At 45.1% G+C, this 19479-nt stretch overlaps 2 protein-coding genes across 5 annotated transcripts in view; both read right to left on the bottom strand.

Annotated features, from left to right (window-relative positions):
* Positions 1-6866, bottom strand: part of zgc:158659 (uncharacterized protein LOC791141 homolog) — a 25102-nt gene extending 18236 nt beyond the window's left edge. The window contains exons 1-3 of one of the 4 annotated variants that reach the window (XM_031584802.2): positions 6331-6866; positions 5572-5692; positions 94-313 (exon numbers count right to left, since the gene is read on the bottom strand). In XM_031584802.2, the coding sequence (XP_031440662.1) occupies positions 94-282 (189 nt within the window). In that variant the 5' untranslated portion in view covers positions 283-313; positions 5572-5692; positions 6331-6866. Of the gene's footprint in view, positions 1-93; positions 314-3566; positions 4700-5571 lie in introns of those variants that run through there. The other 3 variants (XM_031584803.2, XM_012817641.3, XM_031584801.2) reach the window with 3 other exon arrangements.
* A 1633-nt stretch (positions 6867-8499) lies between these two features.
* Positions 8500-19399, bottom strand: LOC105891465 (zinc finger CW-type PWWP domain protein 1). Its single transcript, XM_031585534.2, has 17 exons — positions 18548-19399; positions 17535-18088; positions 15939-16020; positions 15778-15844; positions 14978-15177; positions 14705-14815; positions 13827-13950; positions 13559-13634; positions 12978-13082; positions 12665-12745; positions 11074-11152; positions 10859-10935; positions 10531-10570; positions 10098-10433; positions 9743-9838; positions 9170-9665; positions 8500-8795 (listed from the first exon to the last, which is right to left on the bottom strand). The coding sequence occupies exons 1-16, from the start codon at positions 18561-18563 to the stop codon at positions 9172-9174; spliced, it is 2538 nt and encodes an 845-aa protein (XP_031441394.1). The 5' UTR covers positions 18564-19399; the 3' UTR covers positions 8500-8795; positions 9170-9171.
* Between the last annotated feature and the right edge of the window lie 80 nt (positions 19400-19479).

The raw sequence follows: 19479 nt of genomic DNA on the forward strand, positions 1-19479 counted from the left end.
TGTGTGTGTGTGTGTGTGTGTGTGTGTGTGTGTGTGTGAGTGTGTGTTCATCTGGCTGTTTTTCTCGTGTGTGTGTGTGTGTGTGTGTTCTACCTGTAGCAGGTGGTAGAGTGGGTACTTGCGGGCCTCGGTGAACAGCTGCTGCTTGATAGTGAGCAGTGGAGCCTCGCGCAGGCACTCGAGGCAGACCAGCATGCCGTTGGGCAGGCAGCAGTCCACCAGGATACGCGGGGGCATGAGGTGCAGGCCCCATAGCTCCCCTGAGGATGGCCGCGGGGCCATCACTCCCCTACACGCACACGCACCTCACCGCCTGAGGAGAAGAAACAAAGGTGAGAATATGTGTGTGTGTGTGTGTGTGTGTGTGTGTGTGTGTGTGTGTGTAGTGGAGGAAGGTTAGGAGATGGACACTGAAAAAGAAAGTGACAGAGACCAAGATAGGGACAAGACAGCAAGGGGAAGAGAGAGAGAGAGAGAGAGAGAGAGAGAGAGAGAGAGAGAGAGAGAGAGAGACGACAAAGAGGGGATAGACAGATAACAAGACACACAAGGGAAACAGATAGACATGGGCAGGGCCAATTTGGGGTGCTCACACTTCGGTCCATGGCCACAGCTCCACAAAAAAAGGGGTGACGGATAGGCTAACGTTTCGGATATACAAATAGGATTGCATACACTATTAATCATTTAGGCTAAATCCATTTTGTTTAAGTTGCCTGATAACTGAGATTCACTCGTTGACGAGGCTAATTTTCGCCAGACTAGCTTGCTTGTTGGTGGGCTATTGTTCAAAGCAGTTAGGCTACTTGGCCCATTGCAGCCTCCACAACGGTGATGAACAAGGAGCAATGCCGATGCTAAGGGCACAGTATCGCTACCTGGCTGTCACCAATGAAGGCGGGTCAGGAAAACGTGGGTGGTGCTCGATTCTGCGCTTAAAGTGGGAAGGGAAGTCAACGGGGGAGGCGCCGGGCTCCTGTGGTCTCATAGAATTAAAACTCAAACGCAGTTGTCGGTTCCTACAACACGTAGTTGCGGTTGAAAGTTGGTGCCATGCGCGAAATTAAAATGGTTTGAAAAATATATAATACAAAAAGGGGTACTTATTAAGTATCTGGGGTTTGTATGTGCATGTGCCAGGTGGTGGACAAAGAAGGCAGGAATTAAAGTATTTTAACGACAGTGGTACAGGAGGTAGAGAAGTCGTTTAGTAATCAGAAGGTTGCTAGTTCGATTCCCTGTTGAAGCGTCCTTGAGCAAGACACTGAACCCCTAATTGCTCCTGATGTGCCATCATGTAAAATGTGTATACATCCTTGTAAGTCGCTTTGGATAAAAACGTCTGCTAAATGACTAAATGTAAATGTAGCTTGAGTGATACTATTGCATAATTGCCTCAAATCTGAATGCTTACTCATGAATGTGTCTCATAACCTCAATCTAGCAGGAATTAAGTTTCCCTGCTCTGAATGCAAGGCTACAGGATATTCTCCATGACCACTTTAAGCTCTCTGAAGGTTTGGAACTGAGGCCACTGTGTTAGCTTGCCGCTGTTAGATGCCTCAGACATCGCGTGACTAAGGTTAGGGGAAGACAGAAGTCAACACACTCAGAGAAAGTCTTTGTGCGTGTGTGTGTGCGTGTGCGTGTGTGTGTGTGTGTGTGAGAGGAGAGCGCGAGAGACAGAAAGGAGGGGTAGGAAAGGTGTTAAAGCAGGCAAGGGTTTCACAGTCTGAGAAGCAAAGGAATAGAGATTCATGTGATTGTAGAGTGAAGTATGTTTTAAAAGAGATGGAACTGGATGTTCATTCAGGATGCAGCCTCAGTCACAAACTAGCTGATTGTTGTTTTCAGTGTTGTTGTTGTTGTTGTTGTTGTTGTTGTTGTTGTGTTATGTGTGTGTGCATCAGTGTGGACCTCTGTCCTTCTGGCCAAGGGTCCAGAGTGCGACAGATAGTAGGTTGGGGTGTGGTCTGCAGTTTTTAATGTCAATTTCATATTTGTGTATAGCCTAGACTCAAAACCTAAATATCTTTCATTTTAGTTAGAGTCTCAAGCTTTATAGTTCTATTTATTGAAGGAAACCGTCTATCATTAATATTGATGTGACATTATGTGCGCTCGTTTGTTTTGAGGGTGTCGTCGCTCCTTTATCCCCACCTGACGCACGGAAGTGGCCGCATGTCAAAAGCAACGCCGCGCGTCAAATCCTATTGGGCGCAGCCAAACGCCATCCGACGCAACACGCAGGCAAGCGGCAGAAAGCGGCCGTGCGGTCAAGGCAGGACCTAACAAAAGGCGAGGAGCCGGGATGGAGCGAGCGAGACGAGAAAAGTAGGGCAAGAGATCCGCCGCAGATGCACAAAGAGCTCTCCCTCGCTGTCAGTCAAAGCAGGGAAACACCGACAACGCCCCCCTCCACCCCACTCATTGTCCACCTCAATGTTGAGGTGATCCTGGGACTTATTTTAGGTGTCACACTGTCCCATGAGAATTGATGACCACACAGAATAGGAATTGTTATCTTCCATTTTCGATTCGAACTACTGTCGGTGACTATGGGATGTTAAAAGGCGCTTCGAACAATAGCCGGCTTTTCCAAATCGTGCAAACGATTTGACACACATCTTGCGCTTATTGTGCACCGGATCTCTTTACGCCGAAAATAAAATCATCTGAAAGATGACTGACAGCTCATTTGTATTCGACCGCAATGCCATTGGCTGAATTTGGGCCATACACGCGTCTCGCCGGGGGCGAGAAGCCGATGACACAATAGCGCGCGGCGGTTTTATTTCTCCTGACAGAGACATCAAACAAAAAAAGGGATGGCGAAGGAGGGAACAGATTCTCCCAGTCAAAATCCAAGGCTCGTAACACTAAGGGATTCCATTCCAGTTCCTTCACATCGCTTGATTGCTCTGTCAACAAGGCGTTCGAAATGATTAAGCGGTTAGGAGATTGTAGTCATCATTGACACTGATAGCCAGGCGTAAACGCGCAGGGAGTCGAGTATCAATAGGCCACCACGACACCTCTCGTTCAGATATGACAATAGTTTCCAAACATATGCTATAGGCCTAATTTAATTATGCGGGTTTGCAGGCATGACAGAGCGGGCCAAAATAGCAGACAGCTGTGCTTAAAGAGATGGGCACTCACAAGAGACTGGCTATCCCAATAGCCCACTGGTCCTCTCCCTCAGTGTCACGTAGCGCGTTACATTTCTCCCATCACACACCTTCTTCCAATCAGACAGAATATTGCTACACATTTTCTTTGTTTATATGTCGACACAGACCGAGATCAAGAATTATTTATCTGCCAAAATAAATTATTGTGACAATTTCCTTTATCTGGCCACCACGGATTGATAGGCTAACGGTCTCTTTCAAAGTCAAAACATTAGTCATGATCTATTCGGCACGGTACCAGCCCTCTGGTGTCAATGAGATGATGACATTAGGTTATGTACGGAGACTGCTCCTCTTTGTAGATCTGTCCCGTTCCAAGGAATCCGAGACACCGCCCCTTCACTCCCCAACCGGTCCCCAACTTTTACTTACCGCTGACCGGCGCTTCCGCCAGCCTGTCCGCTCGTGTTGTCACACACTGCGGGCTTGCTTTCCCGGTATCAGTGTTCCCCCGTGCTTCCACACCAGCGCGGGGGGGGATTCACGGTCATAGCATCGTTCTTCGCTCTTGAGAATGCCCGCTTGTTGTCTTCGTTAGTCCTCTCTGCCTTGAAACAGATGCGTACTGAAGGTGTCCGGAACTGCCGGTTCGGCTTCTCGCTTCGCGGATTAACGCTTTTCTCCCCAGCGAGAAGAGACGGCCTTGCGTGGCTTTTTAGTGCGAGAACAATGCGTTCTGCCAGGGAGGGAGAGTGAGGTTGAGAGAAGGAGGGGGGCTATAATCACATAATTCATGTTTTAAAGGGGACGTGCGATAGCCTGTTCGTCTTCTGTTGACAGGAACGGGCATCTTTTTGGAACCGACGGCTTTAAGACCGGCTGCTTTCGCCTCAGCTGTTGCCATGACGAATGAATGAGACTTGCCAATAGTCTACTAGCTCAGCAAATTGCAAATCAATTGTAATTAGACAACCACACTTCAAAATATTTTGCCAATTTGAATATCAAAAGTATATATCGATTATATGATTCATATAGATTGACTACAACGATTTAACAACCTCATAAAATGATCAGCTATCATCAAAGGACACCATATAGCTTGGATACTTTAGGTCCTATTCGATTTAAAAACATAAATGTACCTCAAACTAAACATGCCACTTTAAAGAGTTCCCTTGACCTGAATTTAGATATAAAATGTGGAGGCTATGTATTTGTGAATTTCCTTTTGTGTAGCCTGTGTGTGTGTGTGTGTGTGTGTTCAACTCAATAAATAAAAAAATCCCATAGCCCTCCCCCACATCCCTGATGATGTGATGAGTTTTAATTTTAAATTTTAATCCTGACATTGTTTTTCTGGTGAGAAGCAACAGCCACCACCACTGCTGCTTCTGTTGTTGTTGTTGTTGATGTTGTTGTGACAGCCCCTGGTTGCCAGGCAGATGTGCCCTTGGTGACCTTAACTCTATGGAGCTAGATCAGGCGAGATGTACATTAATGCCCCCACCCCCGCCCATTCCAATCCAGACCACACCCCCTTATGTTTGGAGATTACAGAGCAGTCTGTTTTCCCCTCACCCCTCCCCTCTCTCCCTTTCTCTCTCTCTCTCCCTCTCCCTCTCTTGCTTTATCTAACAAAGGGACACACTACGGATTAAGACGAGATGATGTTGTCACCCCTACCACTCTTCTGTTTCACTTCTCTAAACTCTTCACCCCCTCCTGTCATCCTTCTCCAGAGGCTCATTGTGATCCTCAATGCTCAAGTCCTGGGGAGGGGGGTGTAAGGGGCTTGGCAGAGAACCCCTTTGTTTATATCACTTAATGAGGAGTAAACACAGTCAGACATTGTCAATATGACCTCCACAACCCCCCCTCCCCTCAAACCCCCAGTAGCTAAAATGGTTTGAGCGGCAGCAGGTGCTCCAGTGGTCAACAGGCATCTGATAACATGTATGTCTTCATATGTATGTACGTATGTATGTCTCAACACCTGATAGATGTCTGATAACATGTATGTCTTCATATGTATGTACATATGTATGTCTCAGTGGTCTGGAATCATTTACCCTATACATTGTAGTTGTTTCCTTCCCATTTGGATAGGGGCAGACGTTATCCAGACTTACTGTACTAGTAGAGTATATATTTTATGAGTACGTCAGCTCCCGGGGATCAATCAGACCTATGACACTGGAGTGTTTAACACATTGTGCTGCCAACTGAACTAGACCAGGCTAAAGCAACCTTTTGCTTTTGGAAAACTTTAATGGGTGAACTCTGACGAAAATGGTGACGCAACAAGTTCACATTAACTCAAAACTCATATTGAGGATGGTGACATCCATCGCTGCTCATCTATGAACAGGACAAGTCATGACAGTGTTTCTCTCCATTTTGTAGTAAAGTGTTTTTAACAGGAATTGTCCATTACCAGTCAATATGCCCCCACACCTCAGTCCACTCTCATCAGACTAACAAGTTTCCCGCTCCACTAAGACAGTCTGACACCGTCTGAGACAGCCTCCAGGGACACAGTCAATCGAAGGCGGCCACTAAAGAGAGTCATGTTGAAAAAGCAAACAGCTAATAACAGAAACCTAGATTATCTGAGACATATAACCTACACTGGACATAGTCAATGTAAGTGTCAATAAAACAACCGTAATCAAAGTCACCAGACTACTGTGTAAAACACAGGTCTTCAAACAGAAATGAGACATTACATAGTCACTAACAGAGTCAATCAGACTAACAGTTAATATCGGATGTGAGATGGCCATTCCAAATCTACACACTCTAGTATAGACTGCGTACAGTTAATGTATTCAGGGATTCAAGACCCCTGGTCAACCGCTCTCTACCCAAGCAGTCCCACGATCCCTGGATTCAGATCAAGTCTTTCTCTCAGGCATGAAGTCCAACGTTTCACACCAGCTGAACTGCTGTGTCAGTCTGACACCGGGATAAAGCTAAATTAAATCTAACTGCATTTGACACCAGACAAACAGCCAGAGTGTTGACAGTTCACAGTTTTACTCACTGAAAAAAACTTAATTTGCTTTTTTTTCAGTCTGGATAAGACTCTCTTTTCGTCTTTGTAACCACAAACTAACCAGTAACTGTAAATGAGAAGTAGTTATATGTTGTATATCTAGCTCTTTGTATGCGTGAATGTGTTGACAGAACTCACCAGAAGGTCGTCCCACCGCCAGTCTTGAGGGATCAACACTTGCATAAAGTTCCTCTTTAGTGTACGGTTTAGAGACTAGCCCCTACACACACATACATACACACTCATACTAACTTTAGTGTTGAACACTTCTCCGACAACGTGATCTGGATTTTCAACTAGTTGCCGTCAAGCTCAGTCTGTTTTCAGACACTTCCCTTTCCACCCCTCTCTTCCTCTCTCTCTCTCGCTCTCTCCCTCAGCTGTTTACTGAGGCACGGTTGAAACAATAGTCACTTTTGGTCCCCATTTCCTCTCCTCTTGTTTCTCTTCCCCACGACACCAACACATTGAAAACATACAGAAAAAACATTCACTTATGCCACACACACAGCTTGCACATCAACTTAATTCGTGTTGTGGGCATACGCATGGCTAACACACACTTGCCCAAGATATAGGCATAAAGACTGATAAACAATGACGAGATGGCAAACATTTTCATGGACTCCACCATTGTTTAAATCCAGTCATTTCAGAAGCAAAACTACACAAATCAGGTCACGATGACACCAGCATGGGAGTCATAAAGAGACTGGGACAGGAAGTCAATATGCCACAGCGACTGTAGATAGAGGACGATGAGGACAGTGGAGGCGGGGGAGTGATATCATGAGTCTCGTGGCCAGGTGACAGTAGAAACTAGAAAGTCCCCGAGGAATTCAAGACCTTGTTTTTGGAGATGGGGCCAGAAGAATGTTAGAAGACAGCACATAAGTACTGGTTTGGAGGAGGACCTTGAAAGGCTCGAGAACCTTAAGGAACATTAGGACCCTGAGATCTTTGAGAAGACACAAAGAAAATAAGATGGGTGTTCTACTACATGATAGTCCTAGTGTCCTCAGCACCATAAGGAACTGCCAGGGAAATATTTGAAAATTTGACCACTCATAATGTTTTTATAATGGCACTGCCTATGTTTTGGGTGAAATGCTGGGCTGCCAAAGGGGAAATACTGAGAGCAGCTTCTTGAGGTGAGCATGTCTGTGTTTATTTTAAGAAGCCTGAACAAAACACTGCAGTCAGCTCATCACGGCAATCATTCAGCTGATATTTGTGTGTAGACAGCTCCTAGGATTGCCTGTCTGATCCATCCAAGCATGTGTGTGAATGTCTGAGTAAGTGTGTGTTTGTGTGTGTGTGTGTGGCCACGCATCTGGGGGTTCCTAAGAGTGTATATGTGTGTGTGTGGCCACACACCTAGGGGCTCCTAAGAGTGAGTGTGTGTGTGTGAGTGTGTATGCGTGTGTGTATTAATAATTCAGCCTCACATTGAGATACAGAGTCCCCAGGCAGGCTGGCCTATTGTTCCATATTTCCTGTTTTCTTCCTTTTGTGTTTGAGAGAGTGTGTTTGTGTATGTGCTCGTGTACACACACATAGAATTGTGTTTGAGAGAGTCTGTGTGTGTATATGCTCGTGTACACACACATAGGATTGTGTTTGAGAGAGTGTGTGTGTGTGTGTATGTGCTTGTGTACACACACATAGGATTGTGTTTGAGAGAGTGTGTGTGTATGTGCTTGTGTACACACACATAGGATTGTGTTTGAGAGAGTGTGTGTTTGTGTGTATGTGCTCGTGTACACACAGATAGGATTGTGTTTGAGAGAGTCTGTGTGTGTATGTGCTCATGTACACACACATAGGATCGTGAGGATGTGTTTGATGTGAGGACCCCCTCTCCACAGTTCCCCTTTCCCCCCTTTTTTTTCTCTGTCTGATTACTTCTATCAATTTCTCTCCAAGAGACACACACAGCAGGAAGCCATTGTTTGCCTTTCTTCCCTTGTTCCTTCTCTGTGTCATCAGCTAACCTCTCTCACTCGTTCTCCCTCCCTCTCTCTCTCTCTCACTGGTTTGTTCTTTTGACCAAAGAGGAAAACACAAACACACAGAATTTTGCAAAACAACCCAAAGCTCTGCATAACGCACACACACACACACACGCTCTTACACTCTTACACACACACACACACACACACACATCCTGTCTTATCTTTGCCGGTGTTGGACAAGGTTTGTGTCAAAAGGAGGGTGGAATGCGGTGGGTGTGAAGCTTTCCTGATCAGCTCTACAAAACAGGGAGTTCCAGTACACACTCAACTTTCATGCACACACACACACACACACACACACACACACACACACACACACACACACACACACACACACACACACACACACACACAGTGAAATGATGGACAAACACTGACCCCACTGTGTAGTTAAAATGTATTTCAAATAAATAATGCGAACAAATCATTTCTATATTCCAGTAAATAATCATTAAATATTAATAATTAATCATCTTTTTTTTTTTTATGAACAACATGAACAAGTGGTTACAAATCTGAATCAGAGAAAAACTGAAGACTGTCTGAGAAGCTGGTGTAGCTACAGGAAGAGACACAAGGCACTCACATCTACGAGGAGAGAGACCACAAGAGGGGAGAGAGAGAGAGAGTGGAGAGAGTGGAGGAGAGACAGTGGAGAAGCGTGAGTGGTGACAGGAGTGAAAGAGGAGTAAAAACGAGAGGTATTTAGGCATACATTTTGGGACGTGTGTGTAAGGGTGGTATGTATGTTTTTGTGTGTGTGTGTGTGTGTGTGTGTATGTGTAAGGGTGGTGTGTATGTGTGTGTATGTGTATGGGTGATGTGTGTGTGTGTGTGTGTGTGTGTGTGTGTGTGTGTGTGTGTATGTGTAAGGGTAGTGTGTATGTGTATGTGTGTGTATGTGTAAGGGTGGTGTGTGTGTGTGTGTGTGTGTGTAAGGGTGGTGTGGTATGGTTAGTCACCTCTACTCTTCAAAGAGCATGATGGAGAAATCCTCCTCCTCGTCCTCCTCCTCTGCAGCGCAAGTGGGTCTCTTCATCATGTCATCCCTGCAGCCCATAAGATCCAGGTCCATGTCCAGGAAATCAGCCCCATCATCATCATCACTCAACCCCAGGCCTTCGACCACACGCTCCTCCTGCTCGTGCCTCTCCTCTACCTCCTCGCGTCCTGCTTCTGGCTCATCCATCGGTCCTTCCTCTGTCTCACCCTCTCCCTTCTCTTCCCCCATCAGCTCCTCCTCCTCCACTTCCTGTCTACTCTCCTCCACCTCCTCTATGGTGCTATCCTCTATGGTGCTATCCTTTGTTTTCTGTTCTCCATCTACTTCTTCAGGTATCTGTTCTGTCTCATCTCTCTCCAAGTCTGTCTCCTTTTCCTCATCCTTTCTTTGCTCCTGGCCACTGGGGACTGTATCAAGACTGGTTTCCATGGCACTCTCAGGTACCGCCTGGTCATCTGTGAGAGAGACACAACAAAGGTCAAAGGTCACATGACTGTGAGTGCCTTTTACTTACTAATCGGGAGACTCTTACCTGACTCTTTCACAGGGCTTGGCTGCGGTTCTTGCACCTCTTCGTCTCTACTTTCCATCTTCTGTTCCTCTTGTTTATTCAGTGCAGTCTGCATCTCTGGAAGGCGAGAGAGAGAGAGAAAGAGAGAGAGCAAGTGGAGAGGAAAAAACTGATCACTAACTCATTGATAATTTGGTCATTAAGGTCAGTTTCACACGCAAACATCCACTCCCTTTTGCTCAATCCTTCGTCTTACTCTCTTGCGGACTGTGCCTCACTCCCGCCCTCTCCCTGTGTCATGTATGACACTCTTCTGCCTATCCTTGAGCCCCTGTCCTGACCGCTCATCTATATTCCCACCAATGTTCTCTCTCACCTTTTGTCTCTTTCTTGCCTCCCTTCTTCTGATTCTCCTTTTTTTCTGTTCCCTTCTTTTCTTTCACCAAGTCTTTCTTCGTGTTCCCCTTTTCCTTCCCCGGCTTCTTCTTCTTCTTCTTCTCCTCCTCCTGCCCAGCCACGTTTTTTTCCCCCTCATTGTCAGTCATTTGATCTACCACTCCCTTCCTAGGTTTCTCTGTCTGACTCTTTTTCTCCAACTCGCACTCCTCTTTCTTCTTCTCATCATTCTCCTTCTTTCCTGTCTCGTCTGTGCTTTCCTTTTCGCTCTTGATCTCCACTTCTTTCGCAACGTCTTTCGGTTCTTCTACTCGCTCTGCATATTTGGAAAGGGGATGAATGAAACAAACGATCACTGACAGGAACCTATAAATTTGGGCATAAGAGTCAGTACTGTGTCAATGGGCACATACCTTCTGTCTGTTTCCTCAGCTTCTGTGGAGGCTTCACCTCCTACCACAGCCCCACAAACACAAGTGCACAGTGGTTAAGATATCTCAGTAAATAGCTGGCATGAGAGGCAGTGGGCCAAAACTCTGAAGATATATGTTTTTCCATTTTAAGTGTGTGTGTGAGTGTGTCTGTGTCTGTCCGTGTGTGAGTGAGTGTGAGTGTGTGTCTGTGAAAGTGTGAGTGAGTGTGTCTGTGTGTGAGTGTGTGTGTGAGTGTGTGTGTGTGTGTGTGTGTGTGTGAGAGTGTGTGTGTGTGAGTGAGTGAGTGTGAGTGTGTGCCATTCCTGACCTCATCGCCAGAGTCTTTTCCCTTCTTCCTCCTGCCACTTCCCTTTCCACTGGATTCCACAAACAGTCCTAAAATTTCTACACACACAACCACACCTGCACGTCACCAGTACTTACAGTACATATGGATGTTTATGAGTCTGCATGTGAAAAATATTTTTTGAAACTGCATGCACTTGCGTGCATGCACTTGTGTGTGTGTGTGTGTGTGTTTACCTTCAATGTCACTATCCTCTTCCAAGTTCTGTCCATCTGTTGATCGGCGTGTCATAAACCCAAACCTGTTCAAACGTTTCTGTAGGAGAGAACGTTGGAAGATAAGGTACAGGACGAGAGACTCACAAGAAGGAAGCTAAACATTTAAACACACATTTAAATTCACAGTTTTAAACTCATGCAGTTTTATCTGTACAAATAAATAACCATGACCATACACACACAGTCACACACACACACACACACACACACACACACACACACACACACACACACACACACACACACACACACACACACACACACACACACTAACTACAGACACAACACAACTACAGACATATATTGGCACAAAAACCGACACACACATTCCCAAAGTATGTGATGTTGGGGGCCAGCTCTACGGACACAAGCCCACTGACCACAGCATCTCCACAGCCAGCTCTCTCCCTCTCTCTCTGATCATCTCTGAGTCGGCGCTCCAGATGGCCGCCGTGCAGGAGGCTGTTACAGAGTCCAGCTCCCGTCAGACTCCTGGTCTGCAGCACGAACCTCCTGGACTCAGGCTGACGGATTGACAGATGCCTTGTACGGGTCTACACACCAGGCGACTGTGCGCGTCTGTGACGGCCCGTGTGCAGCGTTTGAACAGTAAGTGTACAGTAAGTGTACAGTGTGTCCACTTTGCATGTGTGTGGGGTTCAACCAAAGCTGACAAGATGGTCTTCTTGACATGTGACTCGCAACCTCTGACAAAAGCTTCTGTATTGCCAAATGTATGTATACTTATATTTCCATGCACATTCTTTTTTCAAACACAGACAACTTCAAACACTTACTGGTACATGTACATATATGCACACACAACTACACAATGCAGGCACAGTCACTCACACACACAAACCTCGTTATAACCTAGTGGACCAACCTTGTAAACATGGTGCATTGTGGATGTGAGTGCCTGTGTAACAGGAGCCATAAGGGAATGTGTGTGTGTGAGTGGATGTGTGCTTGTGTGTCCGTTTTGGTTTTGGGAAGATGTTTGGCTGAAGCTGCAGTTTCCACTGAGCCAGCAGACAGATAAATCCTACTTCAGACAGCCAGACAGAGACAGAGAGAGACAAAGAGAGAGAGAGAGAGAGAGAGAGAGAGAGAGAGAGGGAGATAAAGAGAGAGAGAGAGGGAGATAAAGAGATAGAGAGAGATAAAGAGAGAGAGAGAGAAGAGTGATGGTAAGAGGGGGTTCAGACGGCAGATTTCATGGTTGTCAGTGGGATGATGGAGGATGAGGGGATGGAGATGAAGGATGAAAGAGCTTTCATACAGCGTATATGAAACTCATCATGAGGCATGAACATGATACATAAAGTGTTTCATAACTGTGTAAAAGCGTGCACACGGTTACGAGGGGATGAAAATTAGCTAATTAGTGTGGGACACTAAAGCAGGGAGCAGAAATGACTTCAGAAAGGTAGACAAAGAGATAAACAGCTCCCTCTAGTGGCCACAAAGATCACCAGCACAAAACACCAAGGTTGAATATCAGTGGCATATGTTTGTTGTGTTTTGTAGATACGTGTGAGCACTATACCTCTAGACGGAGTTTCTGTGCCTGTCCAGCCATCTTTATGGCATCCTTCAGTCTCTTCTTATACGCCTGCTGCCTCACCATCTGAAACCACCACCATTGCACATACCATAAATACGACCACTTTGCATGTAGTAGCACTGATACGATTGAACAACCTCTCTACATATCTTCATTTCAAAATTAGGAGGAAAAAAGGAAGGAGTGTGTGTGTATGAGAGAAAGAGGGGGGGGGGGAGAGAGAGAGAGAGAGAGAGAGAGAGAGAGAGAGAGAGAGAGAGAGATGGATGGATTATGGGGAGAGAAAATGACTAACATTGAGGGCTGCCTGCTCTGGAAGGTCGTTGTAGTCTCTAATTCTGCAGCGCTGCACCCACGCACGGGACACAGGGTTCCCCAAATATGTCACATGGCATTTAAACTGCACACACACACACACACATACACACACACACAACATCATGCATGTTACATTGTCTGTGTAGGACACTACACAGAGAGGTTGCACCTATATTTACCCCCTGTCAGGTCCGTCACACATACTTGCATGGCATAATTATGTAATCATGACTGCATCATCACAGACACACGCAAATTAACTTTGCGTGTGCCAGTGTCCACTTACTACATTAGCCCTAACATTCCACACTCACATGAAAGGAGAACTGTGGATTAATGCAGCGTACTAGACACACACTGCAGCAGAAGGGTGCCTGTTTTTGTTGATCTGCTATGGCAGGCGGGGTAGCAGCGCCCTCTACTGGTCACTCTACACATACATAATTGCAGTCATTTCCAGGAGACTGTTCATTTCAGTCCACTCATGCTCGCCTGGCTGTTAACCCAATAGCTCTTTGATGTCTTGAAGGCCCATTCAGGTTGATGGTGTTTCCTTACGGGGAAAGGGTCTCTTCTTGTCTTGAACCGCAGGAAGTCATTGGCGCCCGGATCTCTTTCAATCATGGCTGGCCACCTGCACACACCACATATACACAAAAGAATCACCTGTTCTGAAGAAATGTGATCATGTCTATATGAGTAAGTGTTTATGAGGTAAAGATAAGGTTCATGCAATGTCACACACGTATTATTTGTGAAGTGTGTATGTGTGTGTATGTCTGTATGTGTGTGCGCTTGTGTTAGCATGTAGTGTGTGTATCTGTACCAGGGATAGCCAGTCTGCTGGGCCCACACCAGTGAACCAGGCACAAGGCTGCAGTAGTAGAACTCCTCCTCCTTAGACACACTCCAGCTGTCCTCTGGGACATCACAACTATTACATGCTGAATCTAGAGAGAGAGAGGGGGGAGAGAGAGAGAGAGAGGGGGGGGGAGAGAGAGAGAGGAGGAGGGGAGAGAGAGAGAGAGGGGGGGGGAGAGAGAGAAGAGAGGGAGGGGAGAGAAGAGAGAGAGAGGGGAGGGAGAGAGAGAGAGAGAGAGGGAGGGGAGAGAGAGAGAGAGGGAGTGAGAAAGACAGAGAGAGAGAGAGACAGAGAGAGAGAGACACACACAGAGACACAAACACACACACCTCTTAGCACACTTCGACTGTCTGTGAACGTGGCTTGTGAACATGGCTCCACTATGCAAGAGGTCATTCTGGGTTTCACATCTCTGTTGTTAATGAAATTAAAATTTCAAGAGGGGACATTTTCAAGTAATGTCAACTTCAAAACAATCATAAAAGACTCGGAGGGCACTGTTCTTATTTTTTTTTTTTTTAACCAGCCTCTTCGTATCAAAAAGATGATTAGACAACCTGCCCTTTTTCTCCCCTACCTCTGTTGGACATGTGATCCAGTGTAATTTGAGAGCTGGAATGAGCTGATGTAAAGTGAGGTGCCTGTTTAATATGACCGGTGACTGGTGGTGAAGCTACAGCACCATTAAAGCTCAGATATATATTATATTGGGACAGTCCAGTCCAGTCTTTAGGGCAAACTGACATCAGTTTCAGAGTGTGTGTGTGTGTGTGTGTGTGTGTGTGTGTGTGTGTGTGTGTGTGTGTGTGTGTGTGTGTGTGTGTGTGTGTGCGTGGGTATACCTGTGTTCTCTCTACAGGTCCAATTGTTGGGCAGGGTTGAAGGGTCTGTATCATCCTGCAGCCTTCTCCACTTCTTACATTCTGCTCTACTGCACTGCACCCAAGAATCATCTTAACAAACGCACAAGTGCACACATATCAATCTCTCCGACCACATTCTCATGATTTAGTCTAAACTCTCTTTCTCTCTCTCTCTCTCACACACACACACAAACACACACTATATCTGCATACGGCACATCACGTGGTACTGATCTGACTGAGGCTACATACATTCATCGGTCTCGCTGTCATCATCCTCTTCTTCCTCTCTTCTCCTCTTCCGGCAGCTCCCACCCTTTGCACCCGTCTCCTTTCTCTCCTTGTAGCTTCGCTGCATCTCCTCTCTCCCATCCTCATAGATCTCGTGTTCCTCTTGCTCCCTCTCTTCACAGCTGTCTCTACTTCCCTCTTCCTCACTCTCTTCCCTCACCCTGTAATTACACACACACACACACACACACACGGTAGCATACAAATTCGCTGAGTTGTGTATGTATTCTACACTTCCTTTTTTTCAGCAGTAAAAGGCTGCTCTCTGTTAATTTATTCCAGTCGCTGTACACTCTCGTGAACACTAGGGCTTATCTCACCCCGTGAGACCCGATGATTACTCCCATCAACGTTCACAGTATATGTGCATGTGTGCAGCTCCTGCATCTCAACAGGTGATTTACAACATGTGAAAGTTCGTTTTTTTTTTGTGTGGATTCATTATTCATCCTTATTCAGAGAGGAAAAGGTAAAAAAAATGTAAGCCTTCACTATACTATAACTCACTTAGCATTAAAGCAGCTATAAAATCCATGTGTTTGTGTATGTGTGTGTGGTGTATACTTGTGTGTATGTGTGTGTGTGTATATGTGTGTGTGTGTATACGAGTTTGTGTGTGGTGTAACCGTGTGTGTGTGGTGTATACATGTGTGTGTGTGTGCATACGTGTGTGTGTGTGGTGTATACATGTGTGTGTGTGTGTGGTGTATACGTGTGTGTGTGTGTGGTGTATACGTGTGTGTGTGTGTGTATATATTTACTTGTTGGTGCCCTGGTCTATGCTGGCCTGCAGTAACTCCACCTCACACAGTATTGCTCTGGCATCCTCTGCAGATACACAACACAGAGGGTCACACAGACACACCCAACATAACGGTTCACACAGGACAACACACACGCACTCACAGCACTCTTTACATACCCATACAGGTCTCCAGTTCAGAGGCACCCAATACACTGTCAAAGAGATTGTCATATTGGCTGTCAGTCAATGTCTTTGAAGCCTAGGAGACGAGAGAAGAAGAGGACAAGGAGTAGCAAAACACAAACGAAACTGGGGCAGAATGAGTTCACTTTATTGTTTATAAAATATTGATGCTGAAATGTATTTGGATGGCTCCTAAATTAGATAATTAGAGCAAGCAATTCTGACAGATACAGCTCTAGTGTAGCACAGTCTGTGTCTCTTTACAGAAAAGAGGAAGAGACCAAAAGGAGCCTTCACATGGGCAAGCGCATGCACTTGAGTGTTTGTCTGTCATACCAAGAGGAACTTGAATGACTCACTGTGACAGGGCATGCGTGTATTGGTGTGTCACGCACTCATCAACTCGCACATCCGATACATTATTTGACCTGTCCACTGGGATTCTAACAAAAGGTACCACTATACATGCACTACACCGCTGTAACTTAGGTTAGAACAGAGACGTTATAAGAGGAGACAAATCACTGACGGGAAAATTAATGGGGGAAATAGGAAGGAATCCCTATCACTAAACATGGCGGATTTGTAACTGGAAGTCCTGCCCTGTATTATAAAGAGCCAATCACATTGTTGGAAATAGCATTACTGATGTTTCGCCTGCCCTGCACGTTGTTTGTTGCCACTGTTGCCATAGTAATAACTGCGCCGTGAAAGTTGGGGCATGCGCAGTGAGCATGTGAACACAAATAATGTCTTTTTCAGCCTTATTTGAGTGGTTGGGGAAAAAAAATTCACACCGTTTGTCAGATTTAAACGTGGGTTAACGTGATGTATTTGTATATCTGTTTAACCATCCTGTGGAGTCATGGATCTATCCAAAGGTGTTGCCAAGATGACTGCCATGTGGCAAGACTTGCCTTTAAGGACTTTGGGTAGAATCACTATAGCTGTACCTTGAATTACAATCATACATGCATTTTGCTGGGCGTTCTTGGAGAACCCAGCTGTAACAGACAGACACACTTATACGTTGTACTTTGCCTTCAACTGAGCTATTAATAGGCCTCACAGGTCAGATTAAAAATGGCTGACAACCAAGCACTGCCTGGTGACTGGCTGGATGAGACCCTGTCCATATCACATTCACAAACCTTTCAGGTGAGGACACAGAAAAGTGTGGTACTAACTGAGAATATTTGGTGTGGGCCTCACAAGCACTCATGCTTAATTGCAACAATGCTGCACTTCATAGCTAAAGGTCACAAGGTTGGAGTAACTGCTCCAAAATGGTCATGGATGTACTCCACACCAGGTTGGTTGTAATTAGTACAACAAAATTAAACTATAGTGTGAAACTGACACATTTGCCACAATACAAACATGTCAGGCCTGTGCTGGTAGGCCTTAAAATATAGTTCCCTACTGTGAAGATGGATCAATACCCCCTCACCCCCTTTAACTTATGTACACCATACTCTACTATAAAAACATCCTTCAACACAATAAATACTTAGCCTAACAGTTTTGAGAGGGATTATAATATATACAGGGGAGAACACTGTTAATGGCTCAAATCACTTTCCTCAATACCTTTTCCACATGCTCTCTTTTCTCTTGGGCCTTGGGCATCTGTTCAGTCTTCTCTTTCCTCTTTTTCTCCTTCCTGTTTTTTTGTGCAGCCCCAGTGTCTCCTGTCCTTTGCACATGTTTATTTTTCTTTGTCATCCCATCGGCATCCTCATCTCCCCCGGTGTCTGGTTCCTCCGCTTTATTCTTCAATTTTTCCTTTTTCTCTTTCTTCTCAGCACCCTCCCTCCCTGCTTCATCATTTATTTCCGAGAGAGACTGACTTTCTGAAAATGTCACCATACCTCCTGCTTGGTCATCTTGACCCCCTACCTTTTTTTTCCCTCCTGTGCCTGCACAAGGCTTTTGCTTCTCACTCAAATTTATAGCCTTTTTAAAAACAACTCCTACTTCTTCAATTCCATAGTCCTGTTCTTCTGTATCTGTTGCTATCTTTTCATTAATCTCTCTTGGAATATTTGGCTTCGTGTCTCCATCCTTTGACTTGGTCGTTTCTTTAACCTGACGCTGCTTGGCACGAGCTGACGGGGGAGCAAACTTTGGCTTCTCCTTTTGACCTTTACATGAAAGAAAAGGTGGTTAACTGGTTAGATGAGAAACACCAAGTAGTCAAACCAAATTGGTTAACCTGTTGTCGAGCTGTGTCAATGTTTTCATAAGGTATATGACATTTGAAGCGTGGTGAAAATCAGAGAAGAAACGATTAGCGAACATGTTTTAGCGAGCTGACTTAAGTTAGCTGCTAACTTTTCATTGACAGGGTTAAGACAGGTCATTTTTCTATTACAAATGTCTGATCTGCAACCGTAAATCGCAGATGGCATCTCTGTATTTACCAACTTTGCCGAATTCATCGATAGTAACTTACAATTACTTGCTGTTGACGTTAGCTATTGTACTTAGCAAGATATCGCTATCATTACTAACATATCTGTTAGTGATAATGTGATTCAGTTAATGTTAGACAACCACTGTAACTAGTAATCTAGTAGGCTAACTTAACACAATTCGATTACCAATTTTCGTTTCCATTTTGAAGTCCCTTTACAGATTCCTTCCTTTTCCTTTAACTCCCAAATAATAGTATGCTGTGAACTGCACAGAATGTGTTAGTAAGTCACTATATGCTCTCTGTGAAGAACGAGGGTCTTCACGCGCTGGAATTTACCGCCACTTACTCAACCGTTTTTTTTTACACAGCGGCAGCGCAGACTTCAGTATTTCGTGAGGAGTGATCACAAAACTTCAGAACAAATTTGAGATGGGGGAACGTAACTTTAATGCTTGTTGTGAAACCAAATGCAAGCAACATGTCTAGTTGAGATAATGCATAGACCACGTAGTGCGCTGCAACAACAGAAACTAAATTTACTTTTCAGGAGATATGTCTCTTGTAACCTCCTGTTCCACAGCTAAACCACACTGCATTAGATTTCCGTAAGGCAAAGTCCTGCCATGCATACACAGTGGGAAAAAAGTGGGGGAGGGGTGTCATACAAGCCGTTCAGCACTCGGATATTGACAAGAATTATATTACATTACATAACTGACGTAAAATGACCGATTTACTTTCCATGTTTTGCTGACACCAATATGTTACCATACACAGTACAAGGTGTGTTACAGTGGTCATCCCCGAAATAATACAACCTAAAGGTTGTTTACACGAGATAGGGGTGTCCGTGCCAAATCCCCATTTCTTAGCAAAACCACCTAAACAAACAACCCAGAGTAAAACCTATGGGGACGAAAAGCATATAGCAACAATTTCAACCACGCCTCTTTTATATAATATTATGTGTTTCGTGAATGTGAAGCTCTCTTACACTAAATAATGAGATATTTTGTGACTAAAGATGGTGCAGGCAGTGCCTGGGATACCTACTACATAGAAGGCGGGCACTGCTTGCCCATGCTTGTCTGGGAAAAAGATATGATTGGCTTATAC

The sequence above is a fragment of the Clupea harengus genome, chromosome 18 (assembly GCF_900700415.2).
Source record: "Clupea harengus chromosome 18, Ch_v2.0.2, whole genome shotgun sequence".
NCBI lineage: Eukaryota > Metazoa > Chordata > Actinopteri > Clupeiformes > Clupeidae > Clupea > Clupea harengus.